The following is a 27,557-nucleotide window of genomic DNA, read 5'->3' as shown; positions in this document are numbered from 1 at the left end:
ATGGTGTGACCCTCCAGGCTTGTTGTGACTAGGGGAGGGTAGCCATTGCCTGCTGTAATCCACTGATAAAGGGACAGATCGGTGGAACTGGGGTCAGCTAATCTGATCCTCGATCAGTGGTTACAGGGACTGGAGGCTACACGTCGGCTCTAAATGTTGTTGTTGTTTTCAGAGCACCCAGGGACACACAGTGAGATAGAAATCAGTAAATGCAAAAAGGTTGAGGGACACAGCTTTGAGGGAACCTAAGGACACGGCACCTAAGAACACAGCACCTTAGGACACAGCACCTAAGGACACAGCACCTAAGGACACAGCACCTAAGGACACAGCACCTAAGGACACAGCACCTAAGGACACAGCACCTAAGGACACAGCACCTTATAACACAGCACCTAAGGACACAGCACCTAAGGACACAGCACCTAAGGACACAGCGCCTAAGGACACAGCACCTTAAAACACAGCACCTAAGAACACAGCACCTAAGAAGACAGCACCTAAGGACACAGCACCTAAGGACACAGCACCTAAGGATACAGCACCTAAGGACACAGCACCTAAGAACACAGCATCTAAGGACACAGCACCTAAGGACACAGCACCTAAGGACACAGCACCTAAGGACACAGCACCTAAGGACACAGCACCTAAGGACACAGCACCTAAGAACACAGCACCTAAGGACACAGCACCTAAGGACACAGCACCTAAGGACACAGCACCTAAGGACACCGCATCTAAGGACACAGCATCTTAGAACACAGCACCTTATAACACAGCACCTAAGGACACAGCACCTAAGGACACAGCATCTTAGAACACAGCACCTTATAACACAGCACCTAAGGACACAGCACCTAAGGACACAGCACCTGAGAACACAGTTCATAGAGGACATAAGCGTCTTGTGGTACCTGTCTCTGAGTTTGTCTGAGAGCTCCTCCAGGATCTGGACGGCCTGTTTGTGGTACTGCAGCTGAGACTCCACCAGGGACGACAGCTGGCTCACCTGCTCTATCTGGAACACACACACACACACACACACACACACACACACGCACACGACACGCACACGCACACGCACACAGGTTACTTAGTGCACACGTATACACACCAGAGACAGCTGTCTGTCACACACTCACACACTGAAACCCACACAATCACACACACAGACACACCCCCCCCCACGCGCACACTCGCACACACACACGCACACACACGCACACGCGCACACACACACACACACACACACACACACACACGCGCACACACACACACACACACGCACACGCACACGCACACGCACACACATCCTGTACAAACACGTACACACCCACACCCATGGTCACCTTGATACACACATGAGTAAGCAGACCCAGTGTCATTCCCTTGGATAACAAGTTTAACATTCCGGTTAATAAATAATCAGTGTAGACAGAGAGCTGCATTCACAGTATCGACAGATACCCTCAACAATGCGAGGCCGTGGGGTAGGGCTGGCATGGCCGTGGGAAGCACCTTCTAAATGCTGTTCTAAACCAGCTGGCTATGAATAAAGTTCATGTTTACCTATTTCACAGGCTATTGTTATGGAGGAGAAGAGGACCTATCTTGTGAGGTCAATTTGGGAACAGAGAGATTTTCCGGCCCATAGGGGGCGCCAGTCCTCCTTAGCAGATAAGCTGTCACTGAGCAGTAAAACTGAGCACAACAGTGTAATGAAATCACTTTCGGCTTGATGACCACGGGGTAATTCCTAACCGCATACCGAATGACATCATCAAGGAGACAAACAAACAGACACACACTAGTGTCGTCACGACATATCGATTCTCAATATACCGCCGCAACCAAAATGAATCCATAATGAGATTTGACAGCTGATATTTGATTCAGTATACTAATACTAAACAACAAATGAGTGAACACAAAAATAATTCCATACATTTTTATATTAATTTAATATGATACAAAATATAAGGTTATATCTGTCAATCTGTCCATAACACAGGCCCAGATCTCAATGACATCAATATTTCACGTGACGGTATATCGATCTTAGCCTTGAGATTTCATTTTTAAATCTGACTCAGTTCACAAGAAGAATAATAGATAGATAGAACATGTAGAAGGATGGAACATCAGCCACACGATCACTGTTCACCAGGAGAGACTTGCTAAACTCTCTCGCTTGCTAGACTGAATAATCGAGGACATGCTGAACTTAATTTCCATCCCTGAATGTGTTATGTTATCGAATCACGTATCTAAGCATATCCTTAGCTATCAGATGTATTCTCTGACCTGTGGTGATTTTAACTCAGGATGCCTATAGGAAAGATGCTTGTGTCTCCCTCTGACTGCATGGCCTTGTAACACTCTATCTTTCACAAACAGGCTGTGATTTGGGTTGGCTCGCCGTCCTCCCTGGCTCGAGCAGCAAAGTAACGCCAGATGTCTCTTCTGGCATCCCCCTCATCAACAGGCTGTGGACGGCCAGCATTCACACTTGTGCCTTCCTTCCATCCATCTCTTTCCTGGTCTTTGACGCCACGTGTGCAATGTGTTTCCCAGCCACACACTCCCACTATGCATGCAGAGAGCATACCAGAGTGTACTGCCCCCCCCCCCCCCCGCAAGCATATAGAGAGATCATTTATAATATCGATAATATTTCACACAGCTCAAAGTAAATACTGTGTGAGGAATCTATGGTAAATGGTAAATGGACTGCACTTTATCCAAAGCGCTTTATAACGGCCTCTCATTCACCCATTCACACACACATTCACACACCAATGGCGGAAAGCTACCATGCAAGGCGCCGGCCTTGGGAGCAATTTGGGGTTCAGTGTCTGGCCCAAAGACACTTCGACATGTGGCCAGCCGGGGCTGGAACCACCTGCCAACCTTGCGATCATTAGACGGCAGCTATACCTCCTGCGCCACAGCCACTCCATGTTGCATATAATCTTTTTTCTTCATTATTCTGATGCTTTCTTTCTAAATGTTGTGAGTATAAAGTGTTTTCACAGCAGGGTCTGGTGGTACTCACGTCAGTCTCCAGCAGGTTGTACATGCTGGTCTCTGCCACCTCCTTGGACTCGTGGAATTTCTCCAGCGCCTGTCGGACCTCCTCATCTGGGATCTTCCCTTGACGCTTCTTCTTATAGTCGTAGTCCAGACGCCTGCCTTCCAGCTTCTTCAGATGGTGCTGGGGGGCAGAGAGGAGGAAGGGAGAGGAGAAGATGAGGGAGAGAGAGAGAGAGAGAGAGAGAGAGGGGGGGAGGGGGGGGGAGAAGGAAGAGATGGTAGAAAAGGGATGAGAGGCGATGGAAGAAGAGCGATGGAAGATACACATTCCATTTGTATAACGCAGGACAGTGACAAGGTTTTTCTTTCAGGAGGTTTTTCTTTTATAAATGTCAGCGGCGGACACGAGCGAGTGTGTGATACCTGTATCTCTCTGAGGTCCTTGTCACACAGCCCTTGTAACGGATCGATAAAGTTCTGTTTGACATCAATGTCTAGAGAGTCCTTCACCTCCGCCAGCCTCTTCATGGTCTCGCCGGCGTCACAAAGAGCACCACCTGCGACACAGCAAAGAGGACGTGTTAATACAGCCACACACACACACACACACACACACGAAACACATTACTCCACATAACACAGGGGTGCAAACTGGTGATGGCCCAAAAAGGTGGCATTTATTTTTTGGTCTGAAAACGAAGAAAATTATCAATGTGCAGCTAACCTTAGAGGAGAATTTTGACGGGGGGACAGGGGGTATAGCGCTAGCACTAATGGTGCTAAATGGATATCGTTAGCACTAACGGTGGTCTAACAATGATGCGTGTGTAAGTAGCGGCAGCCCTGACCACGATTCACATGGATGACCTATTTTGAGGTAAAAACGGCTAATTTAGCAGAAAGGTAACATGTTTGCACCACTGATAACAGGAGCAATTCCACCCAACACAAGCAGAGGGGACAGACACACTCACCCTGCCCATCCAGCACACACGACACACACACACACACACACACACGACACACACACACACGACACACACACACACACACACGACACACACACGAGACACACACACACGAGACACACGACACACACGATACACACACACACACGACACACACACACACACACGACACACACACACACACACACACGACACACACACACGACACACACACACACACACACACACGACACACACAAACACAACACACACACCCTACCGAAGTTGTTTTCCTCCCCCAGGTCGCGTCCGTACTTGACCATGCACTCTCCCAGCAGCCCCTCTGCCTGGGGGTAGCCCGGGTTCTTCACCTGGCCGCGGATCTTAGACATGGTGTTCAGCATGGACAGCTTCGCCCGCGACGCTGAGGGAGAGAGACACAGGGAGAGACGTGTCACCGTGGCATAGCTATAACCTAAAGGTATGTAGACGTTTAGACGACGACCGTTGGTTTGAGTTGAAGGTATGGATATCCTCCGCGCAGAGTGTGTGTGATGTCCGGTGGTTCCGTCTGCTCACCTGGGTTGGGCTGCAGGTACTCTGACGTTTTGGAGATCACCTCCACCACGGCTTTACTGGTCACATCCACTTTCTACACAACACAGGGGGAGGACGTCACTGACCGGTGACCACAACCTCACACATATGAACACTACGACCAGGCAGAGATCAAACAGAACAGTCTCCTTTGGAAGTCATTGTAAGACCGTGTTTCTTTGCAATGAAGCTTGTAATGGGTTATGAAAAAAGGCGGTCGGTCTGATGTGTTTTCGGTGTGAAGTTAACCTCTAGCTGAGCAAGTTGTGGTGAAAAACCGCAACAGCCCGGTTTCATTGGTGGTGGCAGATTCAGGTTTGTGACAGGTGAGTGTTCGTGACAGCTGTTTCAGGCAGGAAAAGGCCGGTGTGCGGCCGGCGACGTGTATCTATGCAGATGGCTTTCACATACGACGGACATACCACACAGCCTGCAAACTGACCCCGCTCCCCAACAGCTGACTCTGCAATCCCCAGCTACCTACAGTGCCTACTTCAAACTCAGTGTATGGCCGTCGGGTGACTATATATACCTGTATGGAACAGTACATGTGGTGGCATTGTAAGGACGTACAATACCATAGTACTCAGTACTAAACGAAATGTATTCATGTAGGCCTATACGCAGCTGTGGAGCCTTTTGTGTTGATCGGTGCCGTGACCCAGGTCCAGTATGTGTGTATTTGGTGTGATTAAGTCGTAACGTGCTGTGAGAGCCTGTAAAACACACAAAGGCACTTTCCCGACAAGAGGCGTTCTTATTTCTTACCCGTTCCAGATCTTTGAAGTCCTCGTCCAGTTTGGTGCCCTCCGCACCCCCGACCTTCTCACTAACCATCTACAGAGAGAGAGAGAGGGAGAGAGAGGGTGAGAGGAGGAGGGTCACCACCACGCAACACATGCTCTTCATAGAGAGAGAGAGAGAGAGAGAGAGAGAGAGAGAGAGAGAGAGAGAGAGAGAGAGGAGATCAGAGAGACCACATGATTCAAGTTGTTTATTCATTCTCTTCTGCTGAAGGAAACACAACAAGAACAAGAATTCAGTTCACACACACACACAAGTCTAGGTTTTAACACGGCAACAAACTAACCAAACTAGCGTGTGTACTTAGCAAACTCTATGCTGTACTTATATGACAATAGTAGGAGTTGGCTAAAGCACACACACACACACACACAAAAGATTACAGGACGGAGGAGGCCTTGTGAGAAGCGAGACCTTGTGATAAATCACTTTATGGGAGTTCGTCTCCATTATCAACTCAAGGACACATATGCAAACAGAAACACAGGCGCCTTCGGGGACACGAAGTCTCGGGGAGCTGCAGAGCAGTGCTGACCATGGGAGGCCCAGCCCCTATCCCGTGCAGAGCAGACGCTGAGGAAATTCTTCACAGAGACCTGTGATAAATAATAAGGACCAGACGCTGCCTGAAAACATCCAGTATCAATCAGTCTCTTCAAAGAAATCAGTAGATTCAACATTGTGATCGTATACTGTCATTCGAGCAGTGCGTCTCACAGCTGCCAGCTCTCTGTAAGGCATGGCGTGGAATGGAAGAATGGTATCAAACACAAGCCTTCCCCCTCCACCAGCCTCCCCTGGTGTAAGCACGAAACAAACAGGATATCTTGCAGGTTGATCTCAATCATAGGCGATGTTACCATGCCAGCAGGCTCGCAGACCCGCCCAGCCCTCAATTTACACATTTACACTCCTTCTGTCACTATCTTACCACCTGTGGTTTTAACACTGTACACGTGTTAAACAAATTCACCCCACCCCCACCCTCTCTTCCTCCCTCACTGTTGCACACATCTGCTCTCTTTAAACTATTTCTACAATATTTTATGTCATATTTCCACTTTTAGACCTCAACCAGCAGGCAAGTCACCCACGGCCAACCACATGATTGGTCAAATGCTCGAGCAGAGAGAATAACAGGGAAGAAGGAACTTGAGCGTTATTCATGCGTCCAGTAAGACCGTGACCGCATATTAGCACAGATGTTGTTGAGCAATCACTTGCAGTCAGTGTTTTTCTTCGTAACGATCTATCTTTCTATCGAAACATGCTGCGCACGACATTCGCATTTTGCCCTACCCCCTTTCTGGAAATGTTTATTTCAACAATGATAATACTCAACGTTTTTCGAGATGACGTAAGCCTCCGTGTTAATTCAAAGCATGTGGTGTTTTTATGATGGAACGTACGAGGAGGCACATCCAACATGTTTATAGCTCAGGCTCTGACTGTACTCAACTGTACTCAACTGTCTCAGTGTAGGCTACATGCTCCTTCCCAGTCTCTTTTTTAGCTCATTTAGCCCTGTGTTAGAGAGGCACCTGGACCTATAGTGATGGTGGACTGTAGTCCCAGGTGCTAGGATGGGTTAAAGACACTGCTTTAGCGTGTTGAAACAGTCATGGTGGACTGTAGACCCAGGTGCTAGGATGGGTTAAAGACACTGCTTTAGCGTGTTTAAACAGTCATGGTGGACTGTAGACCCAGGTGCTAGGATGGGTTAAAGACCCTGCTTTAGCGTGTTTAAACAGTCATGGTGTACTGTAGGCCCAGGTGCTAGGATGGGTTAAAGACACTGCTTTAGCGTGTTTAAGAGTCCCTTGCCCGTGGCGGTGTTGAACATGTGAGACGGAGGAGGTCTGAGTGAGTTATGAACAGGGGAACAACAACAGCTTGTGAGGAGGACAAAGAGAGGGTTTCTGCAGCGGAGCAGACACCGCCGGAGCCAGAGCACCACACTGAGCCTCTGGACAGACACTCAGTCTACCCCAACATGAAGAAAATATTATGAAATGTCATTTAAAAAAAAACTAAAAAACAAAGTGTTTGTTTACCTCTTCTGGAGCCACCAGAGTCCTAGAAGATTGTTTAATAAATGAAGATACGATTCGTGTAAATATTTATGCAAGATCCTTTTAAGCATCACATGAATTGGACACTATAGGCCTAGTGTTTAGTACTTGTTGGAAGGGTTGGCTCAGTTACCATTTAGGTTAGAGTAATAAACTGTGGTATTAGGGAAAACATTTTTACGATACATTTGTATTCAGCGGACGCCTTTATCCAAAGCGACTTACAACAAATACATTTGTCTAAGTGAATCATCTAACCACCAGTCATTGCAAGAAAATGCATCTCTGCTCAGGCCAGGGGGGCCATAATATTTTGTTTCGATATAGAGTAGAGAAACTGAACAGGGGGGATGGAGAGGTCAGTCAATAACAATAACAGTGAAAACTGAATTAAACTTGCGGTTCGAAAGACATTAGGCCTGCTCGTTTACCATCTAGCCTAGATCTATCCTACGGCTTCCGAACATACATTGACTTTTGCTGCTCATCAAAACCCAAACGAGATCATGTGATGTCTCCAGACGGGAGCCTGGGGAGGACATAATGAGACATCGTGCCAGGAAGTGGAAGCCCTTTAATGGAAAACACATTTGAGCCAACAAAGCTTTAAGGTATAATAAACACACATGGTGTAGCGATTATGTACTTACACATCACAGATACAATTATTATTGAGAAAACAACATACACTGATAAAACACACTGATTTTGTGACCTGAGGTGTTGACCATGGCCGGGGAATTCAGGTTGTGTGATGTTTCCGTAATATATATGCGTGCTGCTGCTCTAATATGTAAACCAGAGAAGGGATAACCATTACTTCCACAGAGGATCTGTGGGTAGAAAGTCCAGGGATAGAGAGGGAGTGGGGGAAGGTGACTCATGCTGAGGAATGAGTGTAGGGACAAAGGCCAGCCACATCCAAAGCAGTAGGCCGAGCAGAGAGACACAGTCACAACGTCTTCCTTCCTCATGAAAATGACATTTCCTTTACACCGACAGGTCAGAGAACCTAGGTGCCATTCGGCTCAGCATCTAGCCTCTAAGACATGATGCGTTCATTTAGATCAGCGGTAGGGTTAGCTGGTGACTCATATCACAAAACACTGAACTAAGAACTAAGTAAGAAGTGCTCCTGAAGAAGAAAAACACACCAAAAAACCCCTGCTGATACAGCTTGAAGATCATCAAAGGCGAATAACAAATGTCCTGCCAAACACAGCTCTTGTTTGGGTTTCTCATGAGGAGAAGTGGAGTCACATCTCAGTTATGCAGTGAGACAGAGACACACAGGGCCACATACACAGCTAGCCCCCTAGGCACAGAGAGAGAGAGAGAGAGAGAGCAAACTGACGCGGCCTGGAAATAGAATCCCTTTTTACACAAAGAATGGTGTGATTGTAATCTTATTGGGAGAGAGAGACGGCGCGATAGTTAGTCAGCTGCCTCGTTAACAATGGGGGAACTGCCTCCCAGGCCTCTTCCTTACAAACAATACTACAGAAACTAACACACTCAAGAACTGACACCTGAATCTCTGGTCGTAACATCACTCTCACACATCGGCCTCACACATACAGGGAACCTGAGGGAACAAGGCTGTAGGAACCTAATGGAACACTGCTGGTCAAACGTGCTTAGAGGGTGAAGAAGAAACAAATATAGGCCCTTTTATATCATGTAAAGTGAATGCGACAATATGTGTGATTGTGGAATAAATATGTTTGAGACTAAATAGTGAAAATATATGTATAGTGAAATGCATGCGATACGTGTGAGGTCCCTTATGAGTCAATATGAGCCATGTCACAACAACAGCCGATTGAGTGATAGCAGTAGAACAGTCGTGTGTGTCAGATGGATGGCAGATAAGGAAAGACTTTTATCTTACATTGACAGACGGATATTAATTGTACCAAGCTGAATAGTGTGTGTGTGTGTGTGTAACTATGTAAGCAGCAGGCTGCGGTAACGCCACTGTAAATGTTAACTTAACCTTTCGAGCTGCATATGATCCTTCAGCTGACCGCTCCCTGTGCGTGAATATGATAGGATCAGCCATCTGCAGCCTCCACTCTGACCCACCATTTCCTCTTACATTCCAACTCACTTCCCTGTACATAACATTACAGGCAAAGTAGGCCTAAGCATGATATGTAGATATCAGTGATCATAGAAGTGTGTGTGTGTGTGTGTGTGTGTGCCCAATGTTTTCCAAGTATGTTGGACATTTACTGAGAAAGAAAAAGGATTTGTGGGAAAGCGAGGGGCGTGTGGGGTGCATTTGCAGACATCCACTTCTAAAGCCAACTTCCTGCATTCCATAAGAGTAGAAAAACTGAGCAGCAACAGCACATATAAAACTAATCCCTACATTTAAGTTCAATCTCCTATACCGCCATTGGAAGTGACTGCAGGACGACAACCTGCATACTCTCAGTAAGCATGTTAGTTGTGTCAGTGGTGGATTGGGGGAGGACGTCATATTTCTTGCTGATGCCAAGTATTTTTGGAGTCTTGTGGAGTTACTGGCAAGAAACTGTAACTGCATTGCAGTCCAATTAGAGAGAGCTCTCCCTCGTTCATCTTTTGCTCTGCGCAACACAATGAAACACACATATACATACACACACACACACACACACACACACACACAATCACCCCCCTTCATTTTCCATAGTACTTGCAGCCATACAGTTAGATAGACTCCACCATAACCCTCTCTTTTTTATCTTCCCAACAGGGAACTGGGGGTCCGTTCCTGACAGGAAGTTGGAGCAAGCAGAAAGAAAATGTCTTTCCTGCTGAGATCAGCAGGGACAGGAAGAGACAGATTCAAAAGTCGCTTTTAATTATCAACAACCAGAAGTTGAGAGATCAATGCTCAAAGCTGAGAAAAACAAATCAAAAACATTTCACAAATCCCCAAGGTAGAACTGCAATCACACCCCTAAAGCAATCACACCAAAGATAATCATCTCACACACACACACACACACACACACAGTCAGTGGGTGTTGAAGGACAGCTGTCAGATTGGACACATGCACTATTCCTGATCAAAGTTTACACTAGGCCACCGTTGCCATGGTACCTGTCACAGGAATGTTTTCCTTGATGGCAACAAGTTAAGAATATGCTCATGTTTTAAAGATAACTTGAACTGTCAAGAAGTTGTCAATTGTTCCATAGACAAAACTGACATTACAAACTGTAACATCACACAAAAGGTTACACACTGTTAGACTAATGGGGCTTGCATGGTGTGGCTAAAACTTACTGACAAACAAAGTTACTGCAACAATGTTAGTACACTAGCGTAGTATAGTTACTAAACTATACTATTTAACACATGCCTAGATGTGCAAACAGAGAGACACATACACTCCCCACGGTTTTGATGTAAAACGTCAAATAAAGCAACAAAGTCAACATTAAAATTGTCTGTCTAACCTGACCCACTATGCTAAGCTAGCTAGCTTGCTTTACAGTCAATCACAGAGGAGATAAAGTAGTTCGCTAACCTGGCTGGCTTTATAAAACTGCTTCTTGAAGCCCGCTACAGACATCTTGGAAGCCGGACAGTTTTTCACTCTTCACAGGCTTGAATTAGAGAGACAATAACTTAAAAAACACTAAATAAAAACCTAAATAAAAATGTTTTTGATGAGAGAAGTCACTCATAGGACTCCTATGCCGTCGTGGTAACCGCTTGTCACGACTTGTAACGGCAGTTCTGACGTTCACCAACGTGACTCGCGCGGAGTTCATTTTCTACAACTCTGCAGATTTGTAAACAACGTGGATAGACCTAGACCGCTCTGCATATTGCATTGTGGTCTATCAACACAATGTACACTTTCACGAAGCTGCGCCGACCTATTCCCTCCCTGCCTGCCTCAACAAATCCCTGCGCTGCACATTCCAGAGTTTGCGGATGGTCTGCGTGTCAAGTCTGTCAAAATTAACAATAAATATATAGACACATAAATGAATGTATGAACACATAAATGAATGAATACACACAGTATAACACGAAATACATTTCTATATTTATTTATTTTATTGTTATTTTGGGGGGGGACAGACTTGGTCCTCCATAGTCAAAAGCAGGCGCACGGCGCCCCCTATCGACGGGGATAGGTAGTGCAGGCCCACACATAATAATGAACAGCAAGCTGTCGCCAACACTGGGGGCTGGTGGAGTGGAGGGGGGCAAAGTGAGACAGACTACCAAAACAGCAAAATAACGTGTCTTAATGACAGAAATGGTGATACATGTCAGAAATACACTACCGGGAGATTCAATAAGGTATATGTCAGGATGTGACACCACAGGGCATTTATGGGGTCGGGTCGTTCATCCACATGAATGGAGGCAGACTGAAAGCAAGGACACTCATCATTTCGTTATTTGTTTCTATATAACTACGCCCATCGTTGATCGGCAACGACATTATTTTATCTGTTTGTCTGACTGGGCATCGGATTTAGGCTACGAATAGCTAAAAAGCAATACTTATTTTGTGCTATTAAATTGTCAAAGACCACGAATTTGAATTTTCAGTCAAAATAAATGAGCCTTGTCCACCGTAGGGGGGCAGTAATGTTCTTCAATATCAATAGCTTTGTGTCTCAAATCCAACCATAGATTTTTACTCCGGTCTCAACTCCAAACTGTATATACTCCAAACTGTATATACTTTACATTATTACCCGTATGGTTTTTATGATAAATTATTATACAGACACCTCGAAGAACAGTTATGTTGATTTTCGGAATAACAGTTTTATTATGAAGCGCATAAAGATATGCGTTGGCCGGGAATCGAACCCGGGTCAACTGCTTGGAAGGCAGCTATGCTCACCACTATACCACCAACGCTCCACACTTCCTTTCATTTTCGTTTTCGTTTTTACTTTTCATGGAGGCTTAACATGAGATTGTATTTTATTTGGTGTAACGTAGCCTACACACAACCGAAATGTGCCAGTTTCACCTGGAAATATAAACCACGGGATCTATTAGATAGTTTGAAATAAGATTCTAATTTGAAATAAACATGTTTACAGCCCTGAAACGCCATGTAGTCATACTTCGTTCATTTCATTTTCCTTAGGGACACTAAATCCTTATTGTTATTGGACACTAAATGCACATTATTTTCCCCCAGATAAGCTTTACTCATGGCATGCGCTGTGATTTACTGCAGGCTTCTAGAGCTTTTCTCATAAAATGCACTACAAGTTTCAAAATATTCTGCATCTAATCAACAGATGTTACACCAACAGTGTGATATGTTGTTATCTAACAAACTACCCTGATATTTCACACCAAAATAGATACTATGTCTGAGGGATTGTGGACAATCCAATGTAACCTTTGCACTACTGCTGGTTGCACACACCCCTGGTCAATGTGAACACTCAATTACCCTGTGCAGTACTGCTGTTTCCAAATACCTTTTCACATACCATCTTTTTGCACATTCCACATACTTTTTTTAAATATAGCCCCTATTTATACATCTGTACATACTATGTACATATGTATAAATAGGTACTACATACCAGACTGTACATAGCTACCGTGTCTGTACATACTGTAGCTCATAACTGTATATACCTGCAACTACCATGCTTGCCATACTGTACCTATTACTATCACTGTCATGTTTTATATCAATATTTGGACTTCTGGTTAGATGCTGAACTGCATTTCGTTGTCGGGTACTTGTACTCTGCAATGACAATAAAGTTGAATCTAATCTAATCTAATCTAATAGCGAGACATACGTTTATCATATGTGTACAAAGATAATACACGTGGAAAGCCAACAGACTAAGATGGATTTGAAGGGAAGCTCATTTCAACGGGTTTGGAAGTTTTCAATTAATGAAAAAACAAACAAACAAATAACAATTTACTGTAAAAACACCTTTATTACATTCTTAAATCCACATATTGTATCCCCATTGTACATCGCAACTCATGTTAATAACCTCTTTATATTCATAACATATCATAAATTATATCTTATTAAAACAAACAAACAAATTATTGATTTCAATAACAATCTTAAAATATAATGAAAATATGATAAAACAGTAGGATCATGACAACAGAGTAACAGGGAGATACTTTTTTAAAAACGTTCTTTAAAAAAATATAATTACTACTCTCCAAGACAAAAGGGAGGACACTAAACTGATGAGACACAAATACAGAGAAGGATAGAAAGAAACAAAAAGATCACAACAACCAACACAAGATTCAAAGATTAAAACCCATCTTTTATATTTTGTTTTTTTAAATCCTTTTTCTTCTTCTTCTTCTTCTTCTAAAAAAAGCTGGCTCAAATGTCCTGTAATAATATTGATATTAGACAGGGGTAAAATCTTTGATACTTCCGTGATCAACATTCACAAGAACATACTGTACACAGTGATCAAGGTTTAAGGTCATCTATTCGGTGCAAGGTGTCTTGCTAGGCTAACTGAAGAAGACACTAGAGAGCCCAGCTATCTCCCTGAGTGACTCTGAGTGGAAATGTAACTGCACACCTAAGATAACTGCCAACCACAGGGACACTTGTGGCAGTTTTAAGGCTGCAAATTACACTTTTTTACGAATAATTACAAATCTAAATCTCTAAACAACTTTTACACTTTGTTACAATCGTCTTCTGCCTTACAAAACTGTCAAACTGAAGTCAGTTAATACAAGATTAATGTCAAAGTTGGATGTTGGTGTGTTATGAGAAGTTGAAAACTGTTGTGTTAGAGCTGTACTGTTGAACGGTCTGTGCTGGAGTGCTTATGAAGTCAAATGAACCGTCTTACAGGGCTGTGTAGGCCCACCAAACTGAAATCGGGAAAGACATTATTGCACAGTCCCTTGTTGACACTGTCTTAAGCACCCAGAAAAGTGTATCCCCCTAAATACCAACTATATTTAAGAATATATACAGTATGGAGAAAGAGCACTGTTCCAGCAGTGCAAAGTGAAACGTGGTTATGATTTCTTAAATATAATAGATCTGGACAAGAAAAACATCCAAGGCCAGAAAGTGATTGTCTCTTTATGGTAAAAGGTAGTCATCAGCCTGGTTCAGACCAAACTAGTCATACGGCAGCTCGGCTACGCTGTAGCCACAAGCTTTGTACTGAAATGGCATTGTGGGGGTTTTAACAAATCCAAAATGCCCCTTTTAAGAATTGTTCAAAAGATTAAACTTCCTGCCACACCCGATGTCCCTCTCTCTCATGAGACCTCTCTTGAGAGAGATGTGAATCTCAGTAGGACTTCCTGCTAGAGATGAATAGAAGGCTGCTCTCTCATCGAAGCCATAGAAGCAGATGTAGTGTTCTCAACATAACCAGGTCAGTGGAGAGAGTAAAGATCTAATCTGACACATCCTCTCCTCTTGGGTTTAATAAAACAGGCTGGAAAAATAGATCTGCATAAAATAGTTGTATATATTTTTGTCCTTCAAAGAAATGAAATATCATAATAGACTAAAAATGTAGAAATCCCTAACTCAGGGGGTAGCTGATGGCTCTGTCAGGAGGGTGAGGTAGAAGGGGAGCGGGGTGAGGAGAAAGAGAGCGGCATATCTCACATAATAAGCCCACATGTCAGTTCAGTCTGAGAGAGTAGTAGGCTATCTGGATACAAAGCAGTGGTAGCAGGACACTCGCCCCCGCCCCCCCCCTCCCAAGCTGGGCAAAGGGTCGGTTGGAAGTGCCTACGCAGGTGAGACCCGAGGAAACAGCTTCTCTTTCTGCCACCTTAAGCTTGTCTGTCTGTCTGTCTGTTCGTGTGTCTTATCATCTGGTCTCAGTTCCTCCCACGCGTTCTCTCCTCTGTCAACAAACTCTTGGACCGGCAGGTTCCCACGGGCAGTCATTGTGCCAGAGGTTTGTGTGCGCTCTGTGGGGGGGCGTGGAGGGAGGGCTGGGAACGTTCCTGCCACCAGCACCGAGGGAGCGCTGGCCCTCCGTGGCTGGTTCTCCTCTACCACCTTGCTGTCCGAGGCAGGAGTAAGTCCTTGCAAATGTATAAATTCTTGACTATTCTTTATTCTTATCTTACATAAGTATATGTATATATACAGTATATATATAGGTGTATGTATACACAAGGGAACATTTTAAAATACTTCTGTGATTCTTCACTCACTCTCTTTCGCTCTCTCTCTAAGTGGCATTTGTAAAGGGAAAAGGTAGTGGGACTGAGGTCTTTGTTTGCGTCTCAAAAAACAGAGAGCAGTGTCTGAATGTGTGCCTGTAGAAATACATGTGTCAGACAGCAGAAGCGTTACATCGTTGTGCTGTGTGTGCACAAGAGTCTGTGTGCATGCATGGCAACATCAACTCCTAGGGTTGTTGTCCATGACTGTCACGCTTGAAAAGAAAACCCTGTCTGTCTGTCCGTTTGATCTTGGTCCCTTTAAACAGTTTGTTCATAGGATACAAAACTGCAAAAAGTATGGGCACTACCGAAATATGCGACAACAAAAATGCGCTGTAGTCGTCATTACAAAAACAGGCATTTAACAAAGCACAACTCCACAAAGGGGGCAGGATTGTATATACATTCTCTCTCAAGCCTGGGGCTGTGCTGCATGTCTGTGGGGTACATTCAAGATACGGAGCCAATGAGAACCAGGAAAGAAGTCAACTCATTCTACAGAGGACTTCTAGATAAGGGATGCTTCATGTTCTCATAAAGAAAATATTTTTCAGAATGCGAATTACATTCTAGAACTTTTTTATATATTTTTTAAATTCAAAAACATAATCATTAGGTAGCGTGCACTTAGTAGTAGCCAGCACCTAGTATTATAGTGTGGTAACTTAGACTGGCACACAGGGCAGTTTAAGCTACTCCGTAGGGCGGGAGGTCAGAAGGTGAGAGTGCGTACTAAAGTGTAGCGTGCAGGATTGTCACTGAGCTGCTGGTTGCTTCTGCTGGTGTCCCACAGGTCCTCTCCCCCTCTCTGCCTCTCCATCCCTACGTCTTTCTGTCTCTGTATGAATCCCTCTCGTCTCGTCGCTGAATAGTTTAGCCCTCGGTGGAGTCTGGGAAGGAGATTTCGCTGGCAAACACCTCCCGGTACAGAGGAGGGAAACTGTACGCCGTCTCCGGGTGGAGCAGGCGGAAAAACTCCAGCTTGTCGATGTGGAGGTTGCAGATGGACTTCATCATGGGGAGCTTGGACACCATCTTAGAGGTGCAGAGAAGACGAGAAGAGAAGAGAGAAAAAGAAAAGAGAAAAAGAGAATGAGTTTTTTTCCCATCTATCGTATATCTATGTGTTTATACTACATTCACATTCTAAAAAAAACAAATATCGTGACGTTAGAATTATAAGGTTCTATCTCCATTTTTGTCAACATTTATTATTAGGTGTTTATTAATGCCTGTGTGGTGTTATTTTTAAAATGTTGACATTTTTGAGTTATTAATTAATAAAATACAAAGGTTCCATCTCACAAAACATAATGGAATGTAAAACTTTGACGCTCAATATCTCTGAACTGCCCTAAACGGAGATAGAACCTCATTGAATTAGATGAACATTGCGCTGTCATCCTCTGTACCGTTGCCAGTTTCTCCTCTGATGATCCACCTCTGTGTAGACAGTGCTGCAGAGCAAGGTAGACCTTCTCCTGGAGCTTCTGCACCTGCTGGGTGTCAGTCAACCACGGTCGGTCTGGAGGAGAAGAGGAGAGCACCAACACTGTCATATATCTGTCATATACGAGAGCCATTGTGCCCCAACACTGCTCCAGGGGCGCTGAACTGCAGCGGACCCTGTGCTCTGACCTCTCTGTGGTACTGCATATGCATGTGTGGGTAGACTATGTGTGTGTGTGTGTGTGTGTGTGTGTGTGTGTGTGTGAGGGTTTAGTGAGTTCAAAAGTAATAATAATAATAATAATAACTTGAATTTATATAGCGCCTTTCAAAAAGCCCAAGGACGCTTTACAGCGGAATGATCGGACAGACAAAACAGAAAATAAACAAAACAAAACTGAAACAATGACTAGGGGCCAAAGGCCTTGGAGAACAGATGAGTTTTGAGGACTAGTTTGAAGGAGTCCAGGGTGGGGGCGTTGCGGAAAAGTAGTGATTCTCACCTGGTGACAGCAGCACAGCAGCACTGAAGAGGGCCATCTCCTCCTCAGAAAGCTGCATGCGACTCAGGCTCTTAGCCAAGTCATACACCGCACTCACGAGGTCATCACAGCCTGGGGGGGGGGACCACGGTAACAACATGAGTCATCAAAAGAGACAGCCCTGACAGGGTACATTTTCACGAGCCACCTCAGAGATTTAAGCTAATGAAAAGTTGACAGAGCGTGAGTAGGTATGCAGCGTGCAGGTATGCGGTGAGTAGGTATGCAGTGTCATGAATGATACGTCATGATCGAATTATGAACGCATGGTTGGTAAGGAGGCACTCACCGAGAGCTTTGAAAAGATGAGCGCCGGCAAACTTTCCATCGAACAGCAGGGTGTTGTTGTTGGGGTTGTAGGCGCGACACATGCGGATCAGAAGGACATCCAGACATCCTGAAGAGGACACCGACGAGAGGCAGCAAAGACGGACCGAGGGAGAGGAAGAGAGAGAGGGGGAAAGTGAGAAAGAGGACGAGGATGCTCCACATGTACACACAAACAACATTAACAAAATATGAATTACATGTTTACAACCGCTAAAAATAAACCAAAAAGAATAAACATTCATCAAAATATCAAAATATATTTCAATGACAAAAGGTTTTTGAGACACAAGGTTTCCAATTACACAAATTAAACAACGATGATGGAGAAACAAAGCACAAACAGTTGGGGGAGAAGAAAAACAAGAAGAAAAACAAGAAGAAAAACAAGAAGAAAAACAAGAGGAAAGACAAGAAGAGCAATAGTTTTTTCCCCCTCAGCAGTAAACTAAATATGCTGTCCTCTGTAGTAACTTATGTAATGTATGTGTTAGAATGTCCCTCTTGAACTGTAGGGTATGTTATAATGTTTCTGTGTGAGCACACACTGAGAGAAAATGTTGTCAAGTAAGTGCTAACACAGACTTTCCAACTGTACAGAAGTCTATTTGTTTTACTGCAGGCACGCCAAGTTATGTCATAAGAACGGTTGAATGTTGTTCACTACTCTGAACTGAGGCCGACCTCAAACCGTCTGCATGGCAGGGCCAAGCTTTCAGGTGAACCGGTCATACTGGACAGAAGCTTAAATATGGCTGCGAGTGATGAGAATGTACATTCTGTACATGCAAATAGGTACTGACCTGCTTTGAGAAGAATTATCTGGTCATTCTGACAAAGGTCCATGAATCCGGTAATGCGCTTGGCGAACTCGACCACGTACTGGATGGCGTTGGTGAGGTGGATGGCACACTGCTGCCACATGCCCTCTGCAGACTGAAAGAGAAGCCAGAGCGTTATCCAAAGTCGGAATGTCCCTAAATACACATACATATACATATTATTACAATGTGACACATTTGTCATAATTCTGTGTTTTTTTCCATGTTTTTCAACGCCGCACGCAAAGCATATTTGTCCTCCGGCGCCAATAAAAATAACTGCAATCAGTTGCAAAACCGACTGTTTGCTCTGTCGGACGCGGATGTTTACCTTGCTCTGGAAGGTGCGGGTCTCCTCGGTGCTGTACAGGCTCCACACCAGTCTCTTCAGCTCCTCTGTGCCGTACTGGCTCGTCTCAATATGGGACTTCACAACACTCTGTGTTATGTGCTCTGGAAAAACGTTAAAAAAAAAAGAACTATGGGTTGCCTTTCAACTACACTCACACACACAATGGGAAAAACAAGTTGTACATTTCTTTTATTAGGATAAAACCCCTTGAGATGAGACATCTCGTTTTCGAGGGGGTCCTAAGTTACAACACATGATGCATAACACATCATAATACAATACAATAGAAAACAAGTCTCAGTCTGATGCAATTGTCAACATTACAAATGACTTTCAGGTGCAGTAGGCAGTGGAGTGACGTCATATCAGAGTTTGACTGACCTATCTCCAGCAGGGAGAAGCCCTCAGGCAGGGGGTGCAGCAGCGCGTGTGTGAAGAGGCCAGACTCGTGCAGCAGCTGGTATTCGTGCTTGATGTGGTGGTTGCCGTCGCCGAAGTCCAGTCCGTTCTGTTCCGGCGAGCTCTGGGAAGAGGAGCTGCTCCCCCCGCTGCCCCCCAGCATCTCCATGCTGCGGTACTCCTCGGCGCCCTCCGGTGTCAGGGGCAGGTCGAACAGCAGGCCGTCAGGCAGGGTGGTGATGTCGTCCAGGTCGCTGAGGGCAGAGCTGGAGCTGGAGCCTCTGCTGTAGGCCCTCCCGTGGCCCCCCACCTCCCCCACCTCCTCGCGGGCTACGGCGGAGGCTAATTCCTGGGACTGCTGGTGCTTCTGGACCTCGGCGTACAGGCTGTCACGCTGCTTTTTTGACATGCGGCCAAATTTCACAGCTGCACAGGAACATAAGGAAATAGGAGATCAGTCAGTAATCAAGGATTTCCATTATGACATTACAAATCAAATATAGAGAAAATCTAGCAAATAAAGGATCAGATATAGGTGGATGTATGGACAGACAGACAGACAGACAGACAGACAGAAAGACAGGCAGACAGACAGACAGAAAGACAGGCAGAGAGACAGACAGACAGACAGACAGAGACAGAACGGGCAGACAGACAGAAAGACAGGCAGAGAGACAGACAGACAGACAGAGACAGACAGAGAGACAGACAGACAGAGACAGAACGGGCAGACAGACAGAAAGACAGGCAGACAGACAGAGGCAGACAGACAGACAGACACAAAGGCAGAGAGACAGAGGCAGACAGACAGACAGAGGCAGACAGACAGACAGACAGGCAGACAGACAGACAGACAGACAGATAAGACAGACAGGCAGACAGGCAGACAGAAAGACAGACAAAGGCAGAGAGACAGAGGCAGACAGACAGGCAGAGAGACAGACAGACAGGCAGACAGACAGACAGACAGAGAGACAGAGACAGAACGGGCAGACAGACAGACAGACAGACAGACAGAGAGAGAGACAGACAGACAGACAGACAGACAGAGACAGAACGGGCAGACAGACAGACAGACAGAAAGACAGGCAGACAGACAGACAGACAGAAAGACAGGCAGAAAGACAAACAGAAAGACAGGCAGACAGACAGACAGACAGAGACAGACCGACCGACCGACCGACCGACAGACAGACAGAAAGACAGGCAGAAAGACAAACAGAAAGACAGGCAGACGGACAGACAGGCAGTTCTCTCACCATCGCGGCTCATGCCAAGGGCCAGACATTTCTGCAGCCGGCAGTGCTGGCAGCGGTTCCTGTTGGTGCGGTCTATCACGCAGTTCCTCTGCCGGGAGCACGAGTACATAGCATTGTTCTGCTGGCTGCGTCTGAAGAACCCCTTTAAAACACACACACAATAGCCATTGAATAAATGAAGGGATGGTACCAGGGGATGCCTGCTGGGCTAGTCATACACACACAAACAAAGTGTCTATATTGATTTAAGGTAAGATTTGAAATAGCACACAGGAGAGGAGTAAATAGAGCTGAGTGACCGTGTGACGTGGAGGGTTTCTCACCTTGCAGCCCTCACAGGTGATCACTCCGTAGTGGATCCCTGACGACTTGTCCCCGCAGATCTTACAGGGTATTACCTCGATTTGAGCTGGGGGTGGAAGGAGAGGAAAGAAACAACACCTTTAGTACAGTAAATGTGTTCGATGTTCGGTGGATATGAATTATTAACTGGTAATACATTCAAGTACAATAATATCTGTGTTCCACCTGGAACACTGTACTGTAGTGAGAGTGCTTTTACTGTAAGAGGCCATGGTTGATATTGAACATTTATTATAGAAGCGCTCATTCTGTTGGCTATGGTTCAATATGATGATAAGGAGCAGTGGCTCCTGTTGACTTCGTGCCCAATCGAAAGTGCATGTGGCGATAAACAACATACTGATGTCTGAAAATAGTAACGACATGTTAGCAAAACTACACTCTGTACAATCTGTACTCCCAAGGTACATGAGGCGGAATTATCCAGAATTATCCAGGATATCCAGGAATTATCCAGAATTCTGCACAAACCTAATGAGATACAAGGTTTACTCATAAACAGATAGTGGAAATGTCAACTCGTGGGACGAACAGAAGGAACTGGACGCGAGCTCATGCTACAAACTACAAAAGAGACACATAGTGTAGACCTTAGCACACACTGCACCGGCCTGAGCCTCTCCCCCGCTGGAACAGGCTGTCCTTTTCATTACGCTGTTTATCTAGCAGGCCCTCCTTGCGGCCCAGAATAGCAAGTCAATTGCATTAGCGGAGGCCCTGGGTTATAAAGTTTCAGCGGCCCTGCTGCTCCTGCTTCAGGGTTGGCTTCATGTTAGCCACTCACTCACTTCACTCTTTCTGCTTTGTCTGCAGAGAGAGAGAGTGCGTTGGACGATTTAAAAAAAACGACTTTGTACAGTGACGCAGGACGTCAAGCGACCTTTAATTCGCTGCGATTGTATTAGCTGTCCCTTTGACCACCTCATCAGAGAACACCTCACGCCCCAATCAATTGTCCAAGCGAAGCTGTGGGCAGAGCGGTGTGTCACGATGACAGAGAGGTTAGCGACTGACAGTTAAGTGGAAATATCAGCTGTAGAGATACGGGAGGGAAACGCTACGGCTATTGGAGGGTCTTTTGCTAAAATGTGAGTGAGTGTTTTCCGCTCGATAGAATTCCCACTGTCCTACAAACCAGGGACCAGGAAAATAAATAAATAAATAAAATAAATGAAGCCAGTGGAAAAAAAGCTCTGTCTCTCTCTCTCTCCCTCTCTCTCTCTCTCTCTCTCTCTCTCTCTCTCCCTATCTCTCTCCCTCCCTCTCTCTCTCTCTCTCTCTCTCTCTCTGCCTCTCTCTCTCTCTCTCTCTCTCTCTCTCTTTTTCTCTGCCTCTCTCTCTCTCCCTCCCTCTCTCACCACCACCCTCTCCCTGTTATATAACTGCCGTCTGGCTGCATTCCACGAACACACTCATTCAGGGGAGGTCGCCCTAGCAACGTGGTGGTGACGAGCCCACCCCCTTCCTTTCCCTCCATGCTCCCCTTGGCTCCCGAGTACATAGATGTGTCTCTGGCTGGTTCCCTCACCTGCCACTCAACCGCTGGGCAGCATAGTCGGGCTAGGAGAGGGAGCTGTTCTACTGACACACTTTCCCATTCAGCAATGGGGAGGGAGGCGCTTTGGTTGGCAGCTTTGCAAGGCCTGGTAATCTGATTTCTTTCTCTGTGTTAAGGTGGAACTAAATCTGACTGGAATCACTGAGTGCGGTCCTATACCAAAACAGTCTAGGGTTTAATTAATCAAAGATTGATGAGCACTTTAGAAAACGCAGAGTAAATAATACTGGGTCCAACTGACATTTTCCACTTATGTAACAGCAGGCAGGGCCAGAGTGATTTTTTTTCTTCTCAATATCTACAGTAGGATTCTGAAGGGGCACAGTAACTTACACTCGCTCTCAACTTGTGGCAGCATGTCAAGTATTTGAGTGCCGTTTCAGCTGTCTCTGTGCCGACCATGAAGCTATTTATACTTGAATATGGCCACCGAGGCCTTCTGCATGCAGCACTCCTACATACAGGAGCAGTCTGGGCAAGTCAGAGTGACATAATCTGCTCATGGCTTAAACACATGAATTCGCAAGCCTTTTAAAATGGATGGCTGATAAATCCCAGGGAAATGTATGTGAAATGTCATGAAGTGAAAGTATATCATGTCCAGTTCAGGTGGCACTGTATATGCAGCAATGACGGCTGTCAGCTGAGTGTCCTGGAGATTTCTGTTTACAAAATAATCAATAGATATCAAGTAACAACAGCCCTGCCGTTGGAACAGCTTTTTTACTAGGTGGAGGGGTAGACTGTAGTCAAATTCATGTTCAAGACATTATCTCGTAAAAGCTCTACAAAGACAGACTGGAGCTGACACCAAGGCAATTAAGGCAATTATGGCAACTAGCCAATTCACTGGAAATGTTATCACACATCTGCAGGCTGCGTTAAGTGTCCTTAGTGCCCTGAAGATGTAAAGGGACTCTGTTGTCAGTCATCAGTCAGTTATGGTTTTCAATCTTTTTCGGTCAGCGATTTCCTTGTGTTCCCAGTAAACCCACAGACTTCGCTCCCTTATCTTACCTAACCAAACAGCTCAACTGAAAGTCCAAAGGTGCTGTTTACCTTGCAATTCACCAACATTTCAAGTACAGGTACGGGATGCTGTAAGTTATATATATATATACCTGTACGATGCATTACGTGATGTTCTCTGGTCCTACAGTGTTATTACAAGGTCCAGAGGTAGCACTTTCATAATGGCATCTCTGACGGCTACCTCTGAGGCCTTCAACCTGACACCTGTTCTAACCAGCTGTGCCGATACGTCTTAGCTCTCTCCCCACCTCAGAGTTACCTACACTACCTATAGACGGTACACAGAGCGAAGTAAGAGGCGGATATATATACGAACACACTCTTTAAATATGCACAAGAAGACTTGAGTAATTCGTCTCAGTATAAGTAACAGGAGTGGGACTGCGAGGCGCTGAGTAGTGTAAGGTGCCAGTAATGCTCCGTTGAAGCAGCCTATAGTGACAATTAGGTAATAGACAAGTCAGTGTTACTCAAATAATTCTTCCTGACTACTGGGGAAAGAATGACATAACATTCACAAATACCCTCCATGATTAAAGTACTGTTTCTTAATCCTTTTTCCTTTTCCGCTGTTGGGTTTTTTAGCGTTCTGTGTGGTTTGTGGTTAGCGGCTTCACATTGGGATATGAAATATTCCCTTCACATCTCCTGTTTCTGTGTACTTAACTCCTCTGCCTGCTGCCCTATACATATATTGTACAAATTATCTAATAATATATCATATAATTAGATGTAACATATCAATCTGTATTTCCCTGACAGCTCTGAAATCCGCCATATAATCTTGCGTGCTCATCTTCGCCACTGGAACACATTTAGGGTTGTGCGAAACAACCACAGCTCCTTAAATTATACTACATGACCACGTCTACACAGCTCTGGTCTCAGTGGCCCTCATTTATTTTTACTGGGGAACTGATGTGGAAACGTTGAGTATTTTAGAGATTATTTCAAATAATTCACCATCAAAGAGAGTCACAGAGATGGCGTCCAGCCGTGATCAAGCATGAACACCCCTTGGTCCACGAAGCATGTGATCGTGAATACACATTAGATAGGGCCGGTGTAAGGGGTTAATGCTTTCAGGGAATGGAAACTTCGCGTCCAGTTGTCAGCGAGAGGCACCTTCACACATAGCCGTCTGTGAACATCCCCTGACAGATAGTGACTTTGAGCTAGAGCTCTACAATGCCCTTGGGAGTGTTTGAGCTGTCTCTCTCTCTCTCTCTCTCTGCTTTAAACCCTGGCTAAAACTACGCCCTATAAGGCTATAGCCCCGCAGCCCCGTGTGGTGGTGGAGGAATTAGAATACTTTTCACTCATTAATGCTCTCTTAGATGTCCTTGCTGCAGTCACTACATGGTTGCTCAGGGTTTGAAATTGACAGTATCCCATAACAGTAATACTGACACCAGGGATGTGCATACCTATGCTTCTTAGAATGCAGCCTCTGGTACTGAGACCTGTAGGCCTTGTCTGACTTTGTGACGTTAGAATTATAACGTTCTATCTCCATTTCTGGTCAAAATTTAGTTTTTTTTACATAATCTGATTCATTAGGTGTTTATTAATGCCTGTGTGGTGTTATTTTTAAAATGTAGACATTTTTTAGTTAGTAATTAATAAAATACAAAGATTCCATCTCACAAAACATAATGGAATGTAAACACTTTGACGCTCAATATCTCTGAACTGCCCTAAACGGAGATTCTAGAACCTTATAATTCTAAGCTCACGAAATATGCTAGAAAGTCACACCTACTCCTACGGAGGTGTGGATAACCGGAGGGAACGGGAGACTATTATTATCTGTTTTGATACAGTGGTTGAATACTCAACGGATGACATTTCTTCTGGGTGACATCGAGAGAGCTTAATGTGTCATGCTGTGAGGTAAATGTACTGTGGGCTGGCAGTGACTTTATCCAGCTGTGAGCCTGCAGAAAGTGCATCCCTTTGACACACCTTTGTGTGGGCTATTTGCCAAGGACTGCACTCCATAATAATGGCATTCAATGGCATATTTATTATGTGCTATGTGTAAACAAAATGAAACTATTACGTAATGATTCATTGTGGGGAGGAAAGGTCAATAACAATGTTGATGTTTTCATCATGCAGTCGTGTTTATCCTTTTATGAACTGACTAATACTTGCTTGCATTTTTATTTTTATTTTAAAATTATTCTTTTTGCGAGGAGGACATTATCATTTGTAGACATTTGAAAGAAAACCCATTATAAATGTAGGCCCAGAAATATTAACATCATATCAACCATCATATCATTTCATTATGTAATATGAAAAAAGTACTGGACTTATTCTATTCTACTTCTGCCAGGTTTGTTAAGTCACTTTAGAGATGCGGCGTGAGAGCGTGAGAACTGGTTGAAATGCGTGAGTCTCACGGTGATTGCGTGAGACTTGGCAGCTCTGCTTTATGCACCATGAGGCGCAGTTTCTTGACAGATAACCCGCGTAAGCTGCCATGAGTATAACCGCCAACCTCCAACCACGGGCGGTTAGGCCTACTATCCCGCTGATGAATGCCCTGGGAATGATTTTCAATTATGATAATAGGCTCTCAGAGATGACGAAAGCCCCCAACAGCCATGCATCCTCCACCCATCCTCCCTTCTTCCCCTCCACCCTGAATGCTGTGTAATCCTCAATGACAGAACTAGGTCAATGGAACAGCGCTCTCCCCCCTCTCCCTCACACTGGCGGCCATGCTGGCATCACTCTCCCCCACCTCCCTTCTCTTACATAACCAAAGGGCGCCTGCTGGCGGAATAGATTAACTACATCCAAATTATTCTTGTCACTTTCGAACATGCAAAGACAAATTAAATCAGCGCAAGAATAATGTCCACATTTGGCACTTGCATCTATATTCTATCCAGCCAATCTAACACCTGGAAAAAGGCATGCATATGCTATACCCACATTCAAAACATAAAAAAAAAAAAAAAAAACTTTAAGAATTAATATTCTTTAACAAATGTCACAGTTCAGTCTGACTTTAATTTGAGCAAACCCTGTAAAATATCATAGAGACAGATAGGCTAATATTATTCTGCATTAGACTATCCTATCTCACTGTCAAGCAGCAACCTTTGCAGTTTTATCTGTCGACGTTATTCCCAGCGCGCTAGGTTACGACATACGCACTTCAATCCCAAAGACAAAGTTACCTAATAATGTTTAGCCTCACACCACAAGAGAAAAAAACGGTAATGCATACATAAAGCCTATGTATTGAACTATTCCAACCGGTATAAACATAGGAACATTTTGCATATAGCTATAAATTGCAGAATCAAAGTACATGTCAACTCACCTCTCATCTTGCTGTTGTTGGATTATCTTTTAATCGTGAAAACTCCAGAAGACGAAAATAAAACCGACAAATATAAATATGATACACGTTTTTTTAGCTCCAAAATTGGAGCTGTTGAAAAAGGTAAAAACAACAAATCTTCATATGTTTTCTAACGCTTGTCGGTAAAACAAACAAAATATCAGAATATAATAATAATAATAATAATGTCTCCGTATTCACACAGTCCAGTATATCTCTTGAGATAAAGCGTGCTCTGTATGCAATAATACAATATTGTAGACAGCTCTCCTGGTCTTCCCAGCTCTCTCCACGACTCAAGCGGACTGCCTGTGTTCGCTCTCTGTCTCTCTCTGTCTCTCTCTCCTTTCGGCGTGTGGATTCTCACATGATCCCGCGCCACCCGCCGGCGGCGCGCTTTACCTTTCGCGCGCTTAAGGAGGATTTTCTCAAGGTTCTCGCGCG

General features: G+C 44.7%; 2 protein-coding genes across 2 annotated transcripts in view; both read right to left on the bottom strand.

Moving 5' to 3' along the window:
• The window catches only part of sh3gl1b (SH3-domain GRB2-like 1b), a gene marked incomplete at its 5' end in the record, with an annotated part of 14,262 nt that extends 3,237 nt beyond the window's left edge, over window positions 1–11,025 (bottom strand). The window contains 7 exons of the mRNA XM_080537102.1: window positions 918–1,021; window positions 3,059–3,217; window positions 3,460–3,593; window positions 4,264–4,407; window positions 4,563–4,635; window positions 5,349–5,417; window positions 10,981–11,025. Coding sequence (XP_080393228.1) covers window positions 918–1,021; window positions 3,059–3,217; window positions 3,460–3,593; window positions 4,264–4,407; window positions 4,563–4,635; window positions 5,349–5,417; window positions 10,981–11,025 — 728 coding nt within the window. The remainder of the gene's footprint in view (window positions 1–917; window positions 1,022–3,058; window positions 3,218–3,459; window positions 3,594–4,263; window positions 4,408–4,562; window positions 4,636–5,348; window positions 5,418–10,980) is intronic.
• A 2,375-nt stretch (window positions 11,026–13,400) lies between these two features.
• Window positions 13,401–27,268, bottom strand: rorca (RAR-related orphan receptor C a). Its single transcript, XM_080536427.1, has 10 exons — window positions 27,093–27,268; window positions 21,123–21,208; window positions 20,800–20,941; window positions 19,523–19,966; window positions 19,121–19,242; window positions 18,772–18,904; window positions 17,931–18,038; window positions 17,603–17,713; window positions 17,063–17,175; window positions 13,401–16,685 (listed from the first exon to the last, which is right to left on the bottom strand). Exons 1-10 carry the CDS (start codon window positions 27,097–27,099, stop codon window positions 16,524–16,526), a joined length of 1,428 nt encoding a protein of 475 aa, XP_080392553.1. The 5' UTR covers window positions 27,100–27,268; the 3' UTR covers window positions 13,401–16,523.
• Window positions 27,269–27,557: the final 289 nt, after the last annotated feature.

This window comes from Nansenia antarctica, assembly GCF_963989245.1.
Source record: "Nansenia antarctica genome assembly, chromosome: 7".
In the NCBI taxonomy this organism is placed as follows: Eukaryota; Metazoa; Chordata; class Actinopteri; order Argentiniformes; family Microstomatidae; genus Nansenia; species Nansenia antarctica.
This window is presented reverse-complemented; position numbering and strand designations above follow the sequence as displayed.